This window comes from Cyanidioschyzon merolae, chromosome 4 (assembly GCF_000091205.1).
Source record: "Cyanidioschyzon merolae strain 10D DNA, chromosome 4, complete genome".
Taxonomy (NCBI): Eukaryota; Rhodophyta; class Bangiophyceae; order Cyanidiales; family Cyanidiaceae; genus Cyanidioschyzon; species Cyanidioschyzon merolae.
In genome coordinates this window covers 386108-400534 of record NC_010130.1, presented here as the reverse complement: position 1 = coordinate 400534, position 14427 = coordinate 386108, and the positions used below count along the sequence as shown (strand labels likewise).

Genomic DNA, 14427 nt, shown 5'->3' with positions numbered 1-14427 from the left:
ATAGCGAAGATCGTACATGGTATGTGGTGGTGTTCACTTCGGACACCACGAGGCAAACTTGGTGTAAAACACATCTTTACCCGCTCGGAAGCGCCTTCTTACCGCACGTTTCCCAGCGTTTCGTTGGTTAGGCTGTGGAGATGCGTCGGATTGCCTGGTTCACGCCAACGACACGCAGCTCTTGCGTACCGTGTTCCTTGAACATGCAGTCACCGTCCTCGTCCACGTGGATGCAGACACCAAGGACACCCTCGAGGTCTCCCTGGTACACAACGAGGGTATCGCCGGGATCGGGCGCTACCGGTTCGAGCTCGGTTCGAGCGCGTGCCTCTGCCTTGGATGCCTCCTGTTCAGTGTGCTTCGATGCGGCGTCTTGTTGTTGATCATACGCTTTGACCAGCCATGATCCGGATTCTTCGGACGGTAAACCGCAAACAACCACGAGACGATTGCCCGCACGCTTGTCACGCATGACCGCCCCAAGCCAGTAGGATGGCACCGAAGATACTGTAAACGCGCCCGGCACTGATTCTGGTACTTTTCGTATTGTCGTTGTCGTTGGTGGCGCTGGTGTGACTGCGTCTGGTGTGTCTGGTGTCGCCGGGTTGCATTCCGACGACATTGCGACTGGGCCGGGGCCCGCGGCAGCTGCTCCAGCTCCTGCTCCTGCTCCTGCTCCTGCTCCTGCTCCTGCTCCTGCTCCTGCTTCACTGGCGCCGTCGTCTACTGCAGCCTTGACGCTCGTTGGCCGCTGCGCGTCCACCGCGGGATGCATGGGCGTCGACGGCCGTACACTGGCAAACGCCTCAGGAACGTGTGCCGGTGTCATCGGACGCCAGACATCGCTGGCACCACCACCACGAGCAGAAGCGCCACCCGCTGCCGTACCTCCGAACTCGTGAGCCGGTGTCATAGGAACCGAGGGATGTAGTGGCGTTGCCGTCAGTGCCGAAGCGTACGGCGTCACGGGTACCGTCGCATACGAAGCATCCATCGCTGGGGTACGCTGCATCCCGGCAACCTGGTTGTTAGGTTGCCAACCCTGCAACGGGGTCCTCGCGGAGGCAACGCCTGCACCAACAGCGGCCAGCGATGAGGTCGCACCAGGCGTGCCCGTCACCAAAGACGCTTGTCCATAGGCACCAGTAGCCATACCGAGTCCGTAAGCGCTCTGTCCCGCAAGCCCTGTTACGAGTCCGGGGCCATAGAGACCCCCGATGACCGATGCACGTCCCAGAGCAGCACTCGTCGCTGCTGAACTGGCCTCTGCACGTAGGCGTACCGCATCCCGTGCCACCGTAATCGTCTTCATCGATGACTCCAGTTCCAGGCGCACACTCGTATCCGAAGCATCTAGAACGCGTCCGGAGAGGCCCTTGTGCGGACCCCGCGTCACCGCTACCCAGCGGTGCAGAAGCGGATCACCACCACCACCACCACGACCACCACCGCGTACTGCACCAGGCGTCGGCTTCCGGCCCGAATCACTACCCCCAAACGGTGCTCTCGACGATGATAAGGGCGCGGTGCTGTTACCGAGCCCCCCGCTCCCGATACCACCGCGTCCAAACGCAGTGCCCATCGATGGACGCCAACCACTTGTCGGTGCAACGAACGGCAACGACGTCGACACGGTGCCGGCTCCCGAAGCGTTCACCTCGGCTGCAGGCGCCTGTGTCAGCCGCTGCACTTCGCTGCCGCTTGCAACCACCATACCTGCGTTATCGAGATGCTCACGAATACGCAGAAAAAGGCGATTCCCAAACACATACATCACAAGCGCTTCGCGGTTACGGTGCGGATGTCGGGCACCGACGATGCGAACTGCATCACCAGCTCCAACCGGTTGCTGGGCGGCATCCAGGGTACGCAGCTGGCTAGTGCGAGCCGTGCTCCCATCGCGACGTCCGCGAATATCCTGAACACTGACCGTCTTGATTTCTCCGACTTCGTTCATCACCTGAACGCGTTCTACAGCGGCCTGTGCAAGTGCTACAGCACCGCGTGCGCTCAGCATCGTGCCGTTTGCACCGTTCGCCATCAGGTCGGTAGATGAGGCGTGCCCCAGCAGGCTACGCAGGATCAACCAGGCATGCCGCGGCTCCGAGTGCAGTGTCACCAGATCGAAGAGATGGTACAGGCCACCGGCAATCAACTTGGCGGCTGTAGCAGCGCTCTGCTCTCCACTGGACTCGCTGAGCAGGTGCGCGGAGACGCGTACGACCTCGTTTGTTACATCGGCGAGCACGGTTACCGACGCTTGTGCATCATTGTCGTTGTCGGCGTTGTCGGTGCTCTTGTCAGTGTCCTGGTCCTGGTACGCGGTAGCCACAACGAGGCCAGTGAGACCGGCATGTTTGCCAGCGGATATCCGCACATGATCCCCGATGGCAAAGTACTTTTCCAGGTCTGCCGCCAACACCTGAACTGACGCCGGTGTCGTCGAGGCATCGTGCTCACCTGTCGCTGGGGTCGGTTGTATGAGGACTCGAGCGTCGGGCAGGACGCTATCCACGATGCCGATGAGGTTCCGCAGGTCACCGCGTCGAACGCGTACACGATCCCCTTTGCGAAAACGATGACGATTGGCATCCGCAGCGGTAGCGGTGACCGCTTGTGTTGCAGCCACCAGAGCAGATGAAGCGCGAAACGCTTCCATGTCCGCTGCAGGTGTACTGGTACCGCTTGCTATGGCGTCGATACCACTGGTGAACCGCTGCACCGTCGCCGCTGCGGCAAGCGAGTCGTCAGACGCTTTATCGCTGATACCAGCACCAGCATCATCATTATCATCATCATCACTATCATTATCATTATCATCATCAGCGGCGGCGGCGGCGGCGGCAGCAGCAACTTGCGCCTGACGCTCCGCTTCCTGGAACGGCTCCAGCTCGTCGATGCTGGGCGGCGTCATCGCTGCTCCATGAATGATATTCTTTCGAGAGACGCGTTTGTATAAAAGACCGTAACGAAACTGATCGTTTTCGAACTCGTCAAACCACTCACCGGTGCGCGAATCACGTCTCGCAAACACATTCACGTGAAGGATACGAGCGACCTGGTCTCGATCAAAGAGTTTCCGCGGTGGACGCACGCCGGACGTCCGCGATCCACCGCGGCGTGCTGCGGCAGCTTCTCCGACTTGACGTGAAGGAGCACCTTTTGTAGCGGCATCGTCCACGTTTTCCATATCGTCTCGGTCGACGGCATCGACGGCACCGTAGCGCGGTTTCCGCGCCAACGCCGTCAAGTCCAGACGCGGTACCAAGCGAACGATAACTTGATCTTCTCGAATTTGATAGACTTGTGCCAGATCCCCAGCGTAGAGGCCACGACGTAGACGCACCCATTGGCCTGGAATGAGCTTCTGACGCTCCGTTGTGGGTCGTACAGAGACGACCTCTACCATCTCTTTCAACGGGACCAGCGTAATCTTGGTCTGGTACAGATGATGGAGTCCTTTGATGGCGTCTCGGACATCGTTTTCACGTGGTGCCTCAATGTAGAGGCAACCGCGCAGATGATCCGGTGCCACGATGCCGGTGATCGCCAGAGGTTGACCCTGATTCGCCCGGTCAACGCATTTCTGCAAGAGACAGATGGTCATTTCTTTTTCCTTACCAGTTCGACATTTCACCAGGAACAAGCGCGGGTCATGCACTGTTGGCAGGAGGCTCTGTTGCTCGATGTCGGTCGGGGGCTTGCCGCGAGCCATGGCAGCCGGCACCGGCAACACGTCCAGGTCGGATGCGGCACCGTGCCGACGGCGTGCTGTTGATCCATCAGCAGCACCAGCTGCACCCTCAAGAAACGCCCGGGTGATGAGGTCGGACTCCTCGTCTTCATCGTCGAGGCCACCGTAACGTTCTTGGACGAATTTTTCGAGCTCCTCAGCGGTTTGGGCGCGTTGCAGAAGCGCTGCCTCCGCTCGACGACGTTGTTCGCGGCGAGCGATGGCCTCCCGCTCCTCGGCAGCGAGCTCCTCTTCATCTGCGGATTCTTCGTCTTCATCGGCGACGAGGTCTTGGATATCATCATCTTCCTCTTCTTCCTCGTCGCCTTCATCGACTTCGGCCTCGAGTTCCAAGAACTGAGCCGCTCCACGTCTTCGGCGGCTGCTGTGCTCCTCTTCATCTTCGTCTTCCTCGTCATCTTCGTCTTCGTCTTCGTCTTCATCGGCTTCCTCATCCGCATCGTCATCGTCGTCGTCTGCCCTTTCTTCTTCATCGTCTTCATCATCGATCCCGTCCTTGATTTCCGCGCTTGGGTATTCATCACCGTCGTTTCCTTCCGCTTCTTCCTGCATACGATGTTGAATCGTGCTCTTGACGTTCTGGCGCGGCGCTCTCGCAAGCGCTTCCTCCTGCCGCCGCAGCGGATGTCTTTCGGTGGTATCGCGCGTCGAATACCCCGACTCTGTCGAGTCCTCTGGTCTCAATGTCTCACTGCTCCCTGCCGCCGTAGCCGGTTGCGGTGTCGACAGCGGCGGGGACGCTTGGGATGGTTTGCTTGGTGTAAAAGCAGGCACATCTTCACCGCTGGTACCGCCTGGTAGAACAGGTGGTACGCCCGTCGCAGCCGGCACTGGAGCATTCGGTATCTCCAATCTGGACGATGGCGATGAAGACTCATCTGCCGCTTTTGTAGAGGATTCTTGATCACGATGAATTTCGTATCTTTCGTGAGCATCATGGCGAAGGGTCTTCACCGGAGGTTCCTCTTCAACCGTGCTCTTCGTGTCTGGCTCCGCAGATTCGAGTCCTCTTTTGACTCCGCGAGCACGACCTGCTGACAATGTGGCTGTTGACTGGACTTCAGACGCCTGGGTTCGTTTGCCCGACTCGGGCACTGCTTGTCCTGCGGATAGCACCTGTGATGCCGCCTCTTCGACAGGAACCGGTGAATCTGGTGGTGGCGGGAGCGCACTCGAACCTGCTGCTGAGCCAGAAGTGTTGCATCCTTCCAGCCCGCTCGACATCTGACCAGCGCCAGAAGTTGTTTGTTGTACATGTGCTGGGTTCTTGTCGTCGTTGGATCCTGTGACGTTGGGCATCGAGCTGGCCGAGACTTGCTGCAACGAGTCCGAGGCGTCGCTCGCGGGTTGCACGCTTGCGTTCGCCGAGTCGTTTCCGGTTGAGGACAACGTCGCTTCATCCCGCATCCGACTTGAAACAGAACCGCTCCCTTGGTCCGTAACCTGTGAAGAGCTTACTAGAGGTGTTTCCGTGTCTGCTGTCCCAGCGCTTGGTGTCATGGAGTTCCCAGTCGCTGCCGTTGGCGACTTGTCATCTGCGCTTCTAGTTTCGCTGGATTTTTCCTGCTTTGACATGGGCCACTTACGACCTCAAAACACGCTGAGTACGACAGTGTCCACCACTGGGATGCGTTCTCCGTTAAACGCCTGCTTGACAGGTGACGTTGTTTCGCCTCTTTCTGTGAGCGTTCGCTTCGAACGACGCACAGCGTCTGTCGGTGGCGGAGCGCGCTCGTCTACAGACTTGCCCTTGGTGCTTCGAGGACGTAGGCGCTGCCACTGTTTGATCAGTAGCGAAGCGTGTACGTAAAATTGGTGCTGGCTGCAGCTTTCGAGGCGCCTCGCTTGGTACCTGCCTCTGCGAACCTGGCTAGAGCTTTTCGGTGGTACGCTCTGGAGCTGACCGAGGCGCTCCCCAGAGCACTCGAGTTGTCGGAGTACCAAACACCCAGAGCTCTTCACTTGCACCAGCGAAACGTTCGCGATTCGTTTCCAGAAGGCGTGCTTTCGAGAGACTTTGCAAAACGCTGAAACAAAACGTTGTGGAGCCGCGGCGACCGTCCTGCGAAAGCGTTGTTGTTGTCGTAGACGAGTTGCTCGCCTCTGAGCCGCTTGACGGGCGAGTTGTCGAACGTTTTAGACAAGGTATACAATGAAACGGTTCTCTGGTGGAACTTTTTTGGAACCAGGTTGATAGCTTTCAGATGCTCTTGTTTGAGGAGAGTTTTTTGTTTCCATCGCTGGAGGAACGACAGTGCTGAGCGATGGAAGACAACTGTATACTCGCGACTGGCGTCCGCAAGAGTCATCGCCGAGTTCGTGCGTTCCGCTAGCGCAAGCACGAGACCTGCACGCTCTTTGCTCAACGTATGGAGTCGTGATACGAAGCTGTCACAACGTCGCAAACGGAGTCTGTGAAACAAGGTTAGCGACGACGCTGGAGCAGTTGCGCTACGTTCTTGCTGACTCAAGTTCTGATGCGATTCATCGGCTCCCGCGACTCTTGACCTGGTTGGAACTGAGCACCTTCACGACGAGCTCTTCTGGATCTTATGTTCTGTTTCGATATTCATTGGCCCGAATAGCCCAGAAAGTGCGTACAGTGCGGTTCCGCCCAAAGCACCAAGTCACAGAAGCGGGTATGCGCTGCTCTCTCAAGTGCCATGATTCCAGTAGCAATAGTTGATGCCTACTGGCCTTGTTTACGTTTCCGTGTCAGCATCTTCGCGGTCTACGGATGCACCTTTTTCAACCGGGGGCGTACACAACGCTTGCCAATGCGCATCAGCGACGCGACCAAGGCTGGAAACTGCCGATCATTGACCATCATGAATCGGCTGGTTGTGCTGCGACTCTTGCTGCATCCGAAACCGTACGGATCCAATTCCAACCTGGCAAAGCGTAGAGATTCATGTACGTTTCTCTAAATGAGACCGCCTGTCCTGATCTACGCTCCCTGCCGAACACGACACCAGGAGCATCCTGCCAAAACGCCGAAGCTGGTGAATGCGAGATCATTGCGAGGCGTGCTCGCTGCGATCGAGTCGGCTCTTTATGGGGAATATATGTGGTGGTTCGAAATTCGCAGATGTATAGACGCTAACGAATCGTCTTGACTGGGAACGTGGCGCATATGCGCGGGTCACAATGCCTGCACTTGCATGCTCACGAACGCATGACCATGTTCCGGTGGTGTAGCGGTTCGTGTATCGAGAATAGGACTCGGCATGGTGTCCGTCGATGGGTGTCGTCCATAGAAATCCCGTAACCAAGTGCGACGATGCCTGGAGTGGCAACTGTGGCTGAGAAGTCGGTGCGAACGCCAAGTCAGGGAATCGACAAAAATCGATTCCAATGTGCGGCGGGATATTCTTGTTCACCATGGAAATGCGTTTTTATGATAGGGGGCAACTGAACAATAGCCAAATCTGAGGCTTTTCGAACGCAAAGCCTGCAGCTTCCTTGCCCAAGGGACGCAGCACGAGTTCTTCACATGCGATGTGCAAGGCTTCGTGAGCGTGCGTCCATGATCACGAGTGACTCTTGGCGGCAGAGTCGATAAATGCCTCATTAGAAAAGGCAATGCTCATTTTTTATCGTCTATGATTGCGGAGCTGTCGCTACCACACCTGGATTTGTGCGGCTATTTTGCGGTACGAACTTAGATACACGAAGACGTTTACCTCGGTAGAACTGCTTGATTCCTCAAAGACAACGGTGAAGCATTTGAACGCTAGTTGCATACGCAGCCGACACCCGTGGGGATCCTGCGAAGCGCCTCATGGAGACGGCGTATGAGGCATCTTGTCTGATCGCGTAGCCGTCAGCGTACTCGCTTGACAGCGCTTTCTCCAGGAATAGCGAGGCAGGTGGAGCCGCGCTCCTGTGGGCATGCATGCGCTGAGACCGCTTGGAACCCCTTAACTAGTCTCACGTTCAACAAAGCGACTAGACATATGTCAGCATAACACGGAATAGGTCCTCGAATACGGGCATAAACGATGGAGTTTGGGTCTCTTCCAATTGTAATTCGCACCAGCCTTTGCGGACATCTCTCCCGTGACTGCTTTCGGTTTCACTCGGTTCGCTCGGGCTTCGAATACGCCAGTCTGAGCCTTTACATGAGCTCCGTGATCTGCATTCGAAGGATGATGATGATCATGATGACAGCGGTCAATTCATGATCACGCTGCTTACGTCCGTTGACGACGCATTGCTTGCACAGACGAAAGTTCCGACACACGGCTTGCGTGCCATTCTCGTACTCTTTGTGGACAGCTTTGGAGCGCCCTCCTCAGCGGTGACACGTGGATGCAGTCAGGTGGTCCGGTACGCCGACCATACAACTTGCTACGAGTACCAGCCCGTGGCGCGCTCAGACTGGTTTCATCGCACCGTTTACGCTTTTGCGAGGTCCCTGTAGATGCCTTCGGTTCCCTTACCCAATGGTTTACCCTGAAACGACCTGCTTCTTCTGAGCGATTGCCTCGGCGAGTACGTTATCGGGCATTCGCGCACTACCGCATTCAATAAGGGATTTGTAAAAGTCAATGTCAATCCTGATGAGACAAAATCCAGAAGCGAACTCCAGACCGGAGATCGCATCAATAACCTTCGATCCGTCGATGCTGCTAACGTGCAGAGCAGTGACGCATGCTCCATGGGAAGCGATTGCTGCAATGTGGGAAATCCGAGTGTGAGATCCTTTTCCATGGAAACAGAAGAGACGGAAACGCCCGGTTGCATATCCCCGGAGCAATACGATGGGGATGTCGCATGCGGTTTCGTCGACGGCAACGAAATGATGCGGATTTATGAATCGTGTGGTGCCCGTAACTTGATGCGGCACGAGCTTTTGAACACGTCGAACGACGCTGCCGACTTTTTCGTGCCCTCAGACAGGATGTCGACATGCTGCGCAGCGTTACCCTGAGGCATGAATATCGAAAAACTGCAGCATGCATCATCTGAACACGCTGCACACAAAAAATGGAGCAGCTCAGCGCCTTGTGCGCACCCACTGGATATTCAAGTGGGATAACGAACGTACGCCTCGTCCGAAGGCGTCGTGAATGAACTCCATTCCAGTGCCAGAACGACGACACACAACTTCCAAAAGAAAAAACGTTGCTGCCGGCAGTGTACAGTGGTGGCGAGAAACTCGCCCAGGACAAGAAGTCTCCAACGGATGTGCAGATGCCTCCCAGCCTTGCTCGGCGGGCCAGCGACTACTGCCTCCAACTTTCTCTCATATAGTTCGACTTTGAGTGATTGTCCAGTAAAGTTCTCTCGTTTCAGCTCTGGAGGTCTCCTTTCCATCGCTGCGCATATCGTTACATTGATCGCGGCGTTAAAGTCCCGGCTCACAAACTCCATACGTTTCTTGCCATTGATGGTGCTTCCTAATGCAAGCAGTCCACGAACTTTCGCCATCCTTTCCATTTGCTCTTCCGTCAGCGGTCCATACTTTGCGATATCCTCAGGGGTCCGCTGGCACCTTTCCATCTCGACCCTCTGAAGTGTACACCCCAGTTCGTGATGTGTATAGGACGTTCGGAACTCATCTACAGGTATCGTAACAAAACGCCTTGCGCACTCTTTGTACGTTCTTATCGTTGGGGCTGGCGTGGTCCCCTTTTGGGTCTTCCAGCGCCCTGCTTCGTACGCTACTACGAGCCTCTGACTTTCATTCCTCTTCAGAGCGCTCAACTGATTGAAAAAGTTGGCAAACGCCCGCTGCTTCCCACAGTGCAGATTCATACGCAAACGAGCCCACCGGGGCTTGGTACACTCCTCCCACAAGGCATCCCAATGAGCAACGCGTATTTCCATGAATTTCCGAAAAGCTTCAAAGTCCGCTCCTCGACTCGTCACCTCGCCCAAAACTTCGAGGTGATCCTTCATTCCTGCATTCCACGTATCAATTTTCTTCCTTGCATTCATTATACCGGATTCTCGATAGTATCTCGCTCTCGAGAACCTCAAAAGACGTATGTGTTTCTGACGTAAGTTGCCGTCAGTACCATCTTCCGCACGTTTGGGTACAGCGATGGTTATGATATTCGTATTCCCAGGGTCTGCGCCAACGACAAAAAAGTTATCCTGAACTTTCTGTGTCGCAGGATCCGCCTTCCTCTTATCTTCATCTTTCGTCACAGACGGAACTGGACGATCTTTCTTCAAGCGCCGCTAGTGTACACACATGGCCACTACATCGGTTTCGATCATCCCAGTAATACCCCTTGTTTGCTCACATTGAGACGTTTGAAATCGAAGATTCTCTTGCAGAACGTCACCCGGTTTTCGCCGGAGAACCCCTCCCTGCTAACATTGAGCTCGGGACTGATCTCTTTCATGAAGTCATGAAGGATTCTGGAGTCGACAGTCACAAAATGTGACTTGATGTTGCACATTGGAACGACGTTGAAGCGCTTCCCCATTCGGACAGCCTTCCGTCTCTCCCACTCTTCATTTTTTCCTCACTCAGCTTCATCTCCGCCTTGCGTTCGGATTCTCGGTCCAAAAATACGAAATCGAGCAGAATTAAAGGATAACATCTTTTTCCATGTTTATTTCATATCTGATACCTTTTCTGCTGGATTCGCCGGCCCCAAGACCGCACGGTTCTCTTCAATAGTGGCGCGGATTACAGAAACCTCATTCCTTCTCCTATATGACGCCTTCTTGTCGACGAATTCGATCTCCTGTTCATGCTGACAATCGTTCGTGATGCTGTCGATGATCGCGCATATTCCTTTGCGAGAGAGGCCCGGATACTACGCAAAGATGGAGCGTATCATGAAACGTTCGAGTTTCACGACCACGTGATTCTTCAGGTTCGTGCGGTACTCCATCGCCGCGTATTCGTAAATTCGCGAGTCACCCCTGTATGGAGCACCGCTGAAGCGGTATTCGGCGTGGTGTTCGTGGAGGGCGTGCACTCACTTATTTTTTGCTCCGCGCTTCCCCTGTGCCAAGCATCAGGTGACGATGAAAGCTCTTGTCGAAAAATTCCTCCTCCGAAACCTCGACTGTTTCGATCTGCGTCAAGTCGCGATACATCGCCTTCACCAAAAGCATTATTCCTGAGGAAGCCTTTATGATACTCACGGAGTACGACTCGACGCACGGTTTCTCATGCCCACCCGCAACTTTCGCTCTGATAGATACTTGATATATCAATTAAGACAGGATCCCAGGCTCGTGCTTCATGCTTCTCCCAGTGGCAGGTACTTTAGTCAGATCTGAGCAACTCGTTCACAATTTCGTTCAGCTCGGGAGTAGGAGCAGGATGCTGCATCTGGGCGTCGCCCAGGTCCCAGTGGACTCTTCGTCTATCGCCTCGCGCTATCGCAGGCAGCGCTTCTGACTGCGCATCTTGCAGGCTCCCGGAATGAGAATTCGCCGTGATTGCGTGTCACATGTAGGATTCCGCGAGCCGACGCCCTCTGCGGTATGGCAACGCCGTTCTGTCTCCGTGCAGCACCTGCTTCAGCGGTATAAGCGCTACGGCGAGTGCTCGAGGCAGGCACTCGGCACACGACAGAGCATACGAAACGACCAGTGCATACGAGACGAAGTACGGGGAATGGAACTTGAAGGTAGGTGCTTCCTAGTAGACGCTTTCCCGAAAGCGAATATCCATCCCGAATGCCGGCATCCGTGGTCAACGGAAACGTGCTGTCATCGGGCAGGGAATCCACACAGCGCCGGAAGGAACGGTCGCCTCGCGCGCAGCGTCGAAATTTTGAGCCGCGGGGGGCGCTGTCTGATCACCAGCACCGCCGCCGCTGCCGCTGCCACCACCACCACCACCACCGCGGATGCTCGCGTCGAACACACGCGGGTCAACCGACGGTGTCCACAGAAACGCCTCTCTGTGGCGATGCGGAATCTGCCGCAGATTTGATGCTGGGTACAGAGCACAGTACCGAGCGTCGCATCGTTCGCGTTACCTTCGGGTTGCCAAAGCGTTACGTCTGGTGTGAACAGTCGTTTGTGTTCTAGTGACGACGACGTTTCTTATTTTGCGTGTCGTAACGGAAGAAGATACGTTTTTCCGTCATATGTACTATGAACGCTCACGCAGCGCAAAGCTTTGAAACAGCGAACTACAGCAGCGTTGGTGAAAACCACCGCGAGCGAACCCTCAGCAGCTCAATTTACGAGACGGACCCGGTGTCGCCGGACACTGCGGTCAGTTCGGAGGCGACCGCGTTTCAAGAATCTTTTCCAAGTTTGAAATTGAAGGAGAAGGACACACCTAACCGACGTTGGTGGCGGTTTTGGGCACGCCCGTCGGCTGCTGGTGAAGATCCCGAGGCAGGCGACCCTAAAAAGGCGGCAAAGGCCTCTGGTCCGGAGAGCGCTTACACCACGGGCGTGACTGCACGGCGAATCTTCGCGCTTGCCTGGAGCTCGTCTGCAACTATGATTGTTATCGGATTCATTGCTTCTATTTTGGAAGGAGCAACGCTACCAGCGTTCGCGATTGTATTCGGTCGAATGTTTCAAGTTTTCACGAAGAGCAAAAGCCAGATCGAAGGCGAAACATGGAAGTATTCCGTTGGATTCGTCGGTATCGGTGTCTTCGAGTTCATCGTAGCCGGGTCAAGAACGGCTTTGTTTGGGATCGCAAGCGAACGTCTAGCTCGGGACCTGCGAGTCGCGGCTTTCAGCAACCTGGTCGAGCAAGACGTGACTTATTTCGACCGCCGCAAAGCTGGTGAGCTCGGTGGAAAGCTGAATAACGACGTTCAGGTCATCCAGTACTCGTTCTCGAAACTCGGTGCGGTTTTATTCAATCTCGCCCAATGCGTTGTCGGTATAATCGTGGCGTTTATATTCGCGCCTGCCCTCACTGGCGTCTTGATCGCGCTCTCACCGTTGGTTGTGCTCGCTGGTGCCGCCCAGATGATCGAGATGAGTGGCAATACGAAAAGAAGCTCTGAAGCGTATGCGAGTGCTGGATCGGTTGCAGCGGAGGTGTTCTCGAATATTCGCACGACCAAAGCCTTCGAGGCAGAGCGCTACGAAACGCAACGATACGGCAGCAAGCTTGATCCCTTGTACCGTCTGGGGAGGCGACGCTACATCTCAGACGGTCTCTTCTTTGGACTGTCTATGTTGGTGATTTTCTGTGTCTATGCGCTTGCCCTGTGGTGGGGCGGGCAACTGATCGCTCGCGGCTCTCTGAATCTGGGTAATTTGCTAACTGCATTCTTCAGCGCCATACTCGGCTTCATGGGAGTCGGTCAGGCGGCTCAGGTCTGGCCTGACGTCACCCGCGGACTCGGTGCTGGTGGCGAGCTCTTTGCAATGATCGACCGTGTACCACAGTACCGACGTCCTGACCCCGGCGCTGAAGTCGTCACGCAGCCTCTGGTACTGAAGCAAGGCATTGTCTTCGAGAACGTCCACTTCCGGTACCCGACACGAATGAACGTGGAAGTGTTACGAGGGATTTCCCTGACAATCCCTAATGGAAAGACGGTCGCTATTGTCGGCGGAAGCGGTGCCGGCAAGTCGACCATTATTCAGCTCCTGATGCGCTTCTACGATATCGAACCGCAAGGCGGCGGTCTCTTGCTCTTCGACGGTACGCCCGCCTGGAACTACGACTTTCACGCCTTGCGTAGTCAGATTGGGCTTGTTTCGCAGGAGCCGGTTCTATTTTCTGGAACCATCCGCGATAATATTCTCTATGGCAAACGAGATGCTACAGATGAGGAGGTCATTCAGGCCTTGCGCGAAGCCAATGCGTACTCTTTTGTTATGGCATTACCCGATGGACTGGATACCGAGGTCGGAGAGCGAGGTCTGGCGTTAAGCGGCGGCCAGAAACAACGCATCGCTATCGCTCGAGCGATTCTGAAGCATCCAACGCTACTCTGCTTGGATGAAAGCACCAGCGCTCTGGATGCAGAGAGCGAGGCTCTCGTTCAGGAGGCGCTGGATCGGATGATGGCCTCTGACGGCGTTACCAGCGTTGTGATTGCCCACCGCTTGTCCACAGTGGCGCGTGCAGACCTCATTCTCGTAATGCAGGATGGTGTCGTGGTTGAACAAGGCAACCACTCGGAGCTCATGGCTCTGGGCCCATCAGGATTCTACTACCAACTCGTTGAGAAGCAGTTGGCCAGCGGTGACATGAGCGCTGCCTAATACATCATGAAACGCGTGAGACAAAGCACTGCATCGTGCGGATGCCATGGAAGCGGAAGATAGACGGAATGACGGGATCGCTTGTGTGCCAACGTATCAACGGAAACGGTGTTACTGAGGCGCTAGTCGCCGATGTTGGTCAGGAGCGTCGTCTTCGTGGACGTGTGTCCGTTCCAGCAGCGTCGTGTGACCATAGCGGATGCCTGATGCGCGCCACAGTGACGTCAGCACCGATTCTTTTTAGCAGTGTACTGGTGCGCACTGGTACGTCCTCTCCAGACAGAACGCATCACGAGCAGATTCTGCACTGCGGGTGCGCTACGCATCAAGGATATCCTTGGTGCAGGATATCGTGCAGGTGCTGTGTACACTGCACCTACGACAAATTTGATGTACATCCTGCATCATGCATCGTGGACGCGATACGCATCACCGATGGGATACACTGCACACATCATACATCCCCTCCATTCATCGCATCGTATACATACATTCCGATCGTTGCTATA

General features: G+C 55.5%; 2 protein-coding genes and 1 non-coding gene across 3 annotated transcripts, besides 1 other annotated feature; 2 read left to right on the top strand and 1 right to left on the bottom strand.

Moving 5' to 3' along the window:
• Positions 1-127: 127 nt before the first annotated feature.
• Positions 128-5329, bottom strand: CYME_CMD151C (similar to transcription initiation protein SPT5; the record flags this gene model as incomplete). The annotated part of the gene is made up of 1 exon (XM_005535442.1): positions 128-5329. One exon carries the CDS (start codon positions 5327-5329, stop codon positions 128-130), a length of 5202 nt encoding a protein of 1733 aa, XP_005535499.1.
• Positions 5330-5506: 177 nt separating this feature from the next.
• CYME_CMD150T lies at positions 5507-7756 on the top strand. Its single transcript, XR_002461236.1, has one exon. It is a non-coding gene; the product is annotated as a hypothetical transcript (transcript).
• Positions 7757-8870: 1114 nt separating this feature from the next.
• Positions 8871-11442: a sequence feature (repetitive element).
• A 385-nt stretch (positions 11443-11827) lies between these two features.
• CYME_CMD148C (ATP-binding cassette, sub-family B, member 1) lies at positions 11828-13918 on the top strand (the record flags this gene model as incomplete). The annotated part of the gene is made up of 1 exon (XM_005535441.1): positions 11828-13918. One exon carries the CDS (start codon positions 11828-11830, stop codon positions 13916-13918), a length of 2091 nt encoding a protein of 696 aa, XP_005535498.1.
• Between the last annotated feature and the right edge of the window lie 509 nt (positions 13919-14427).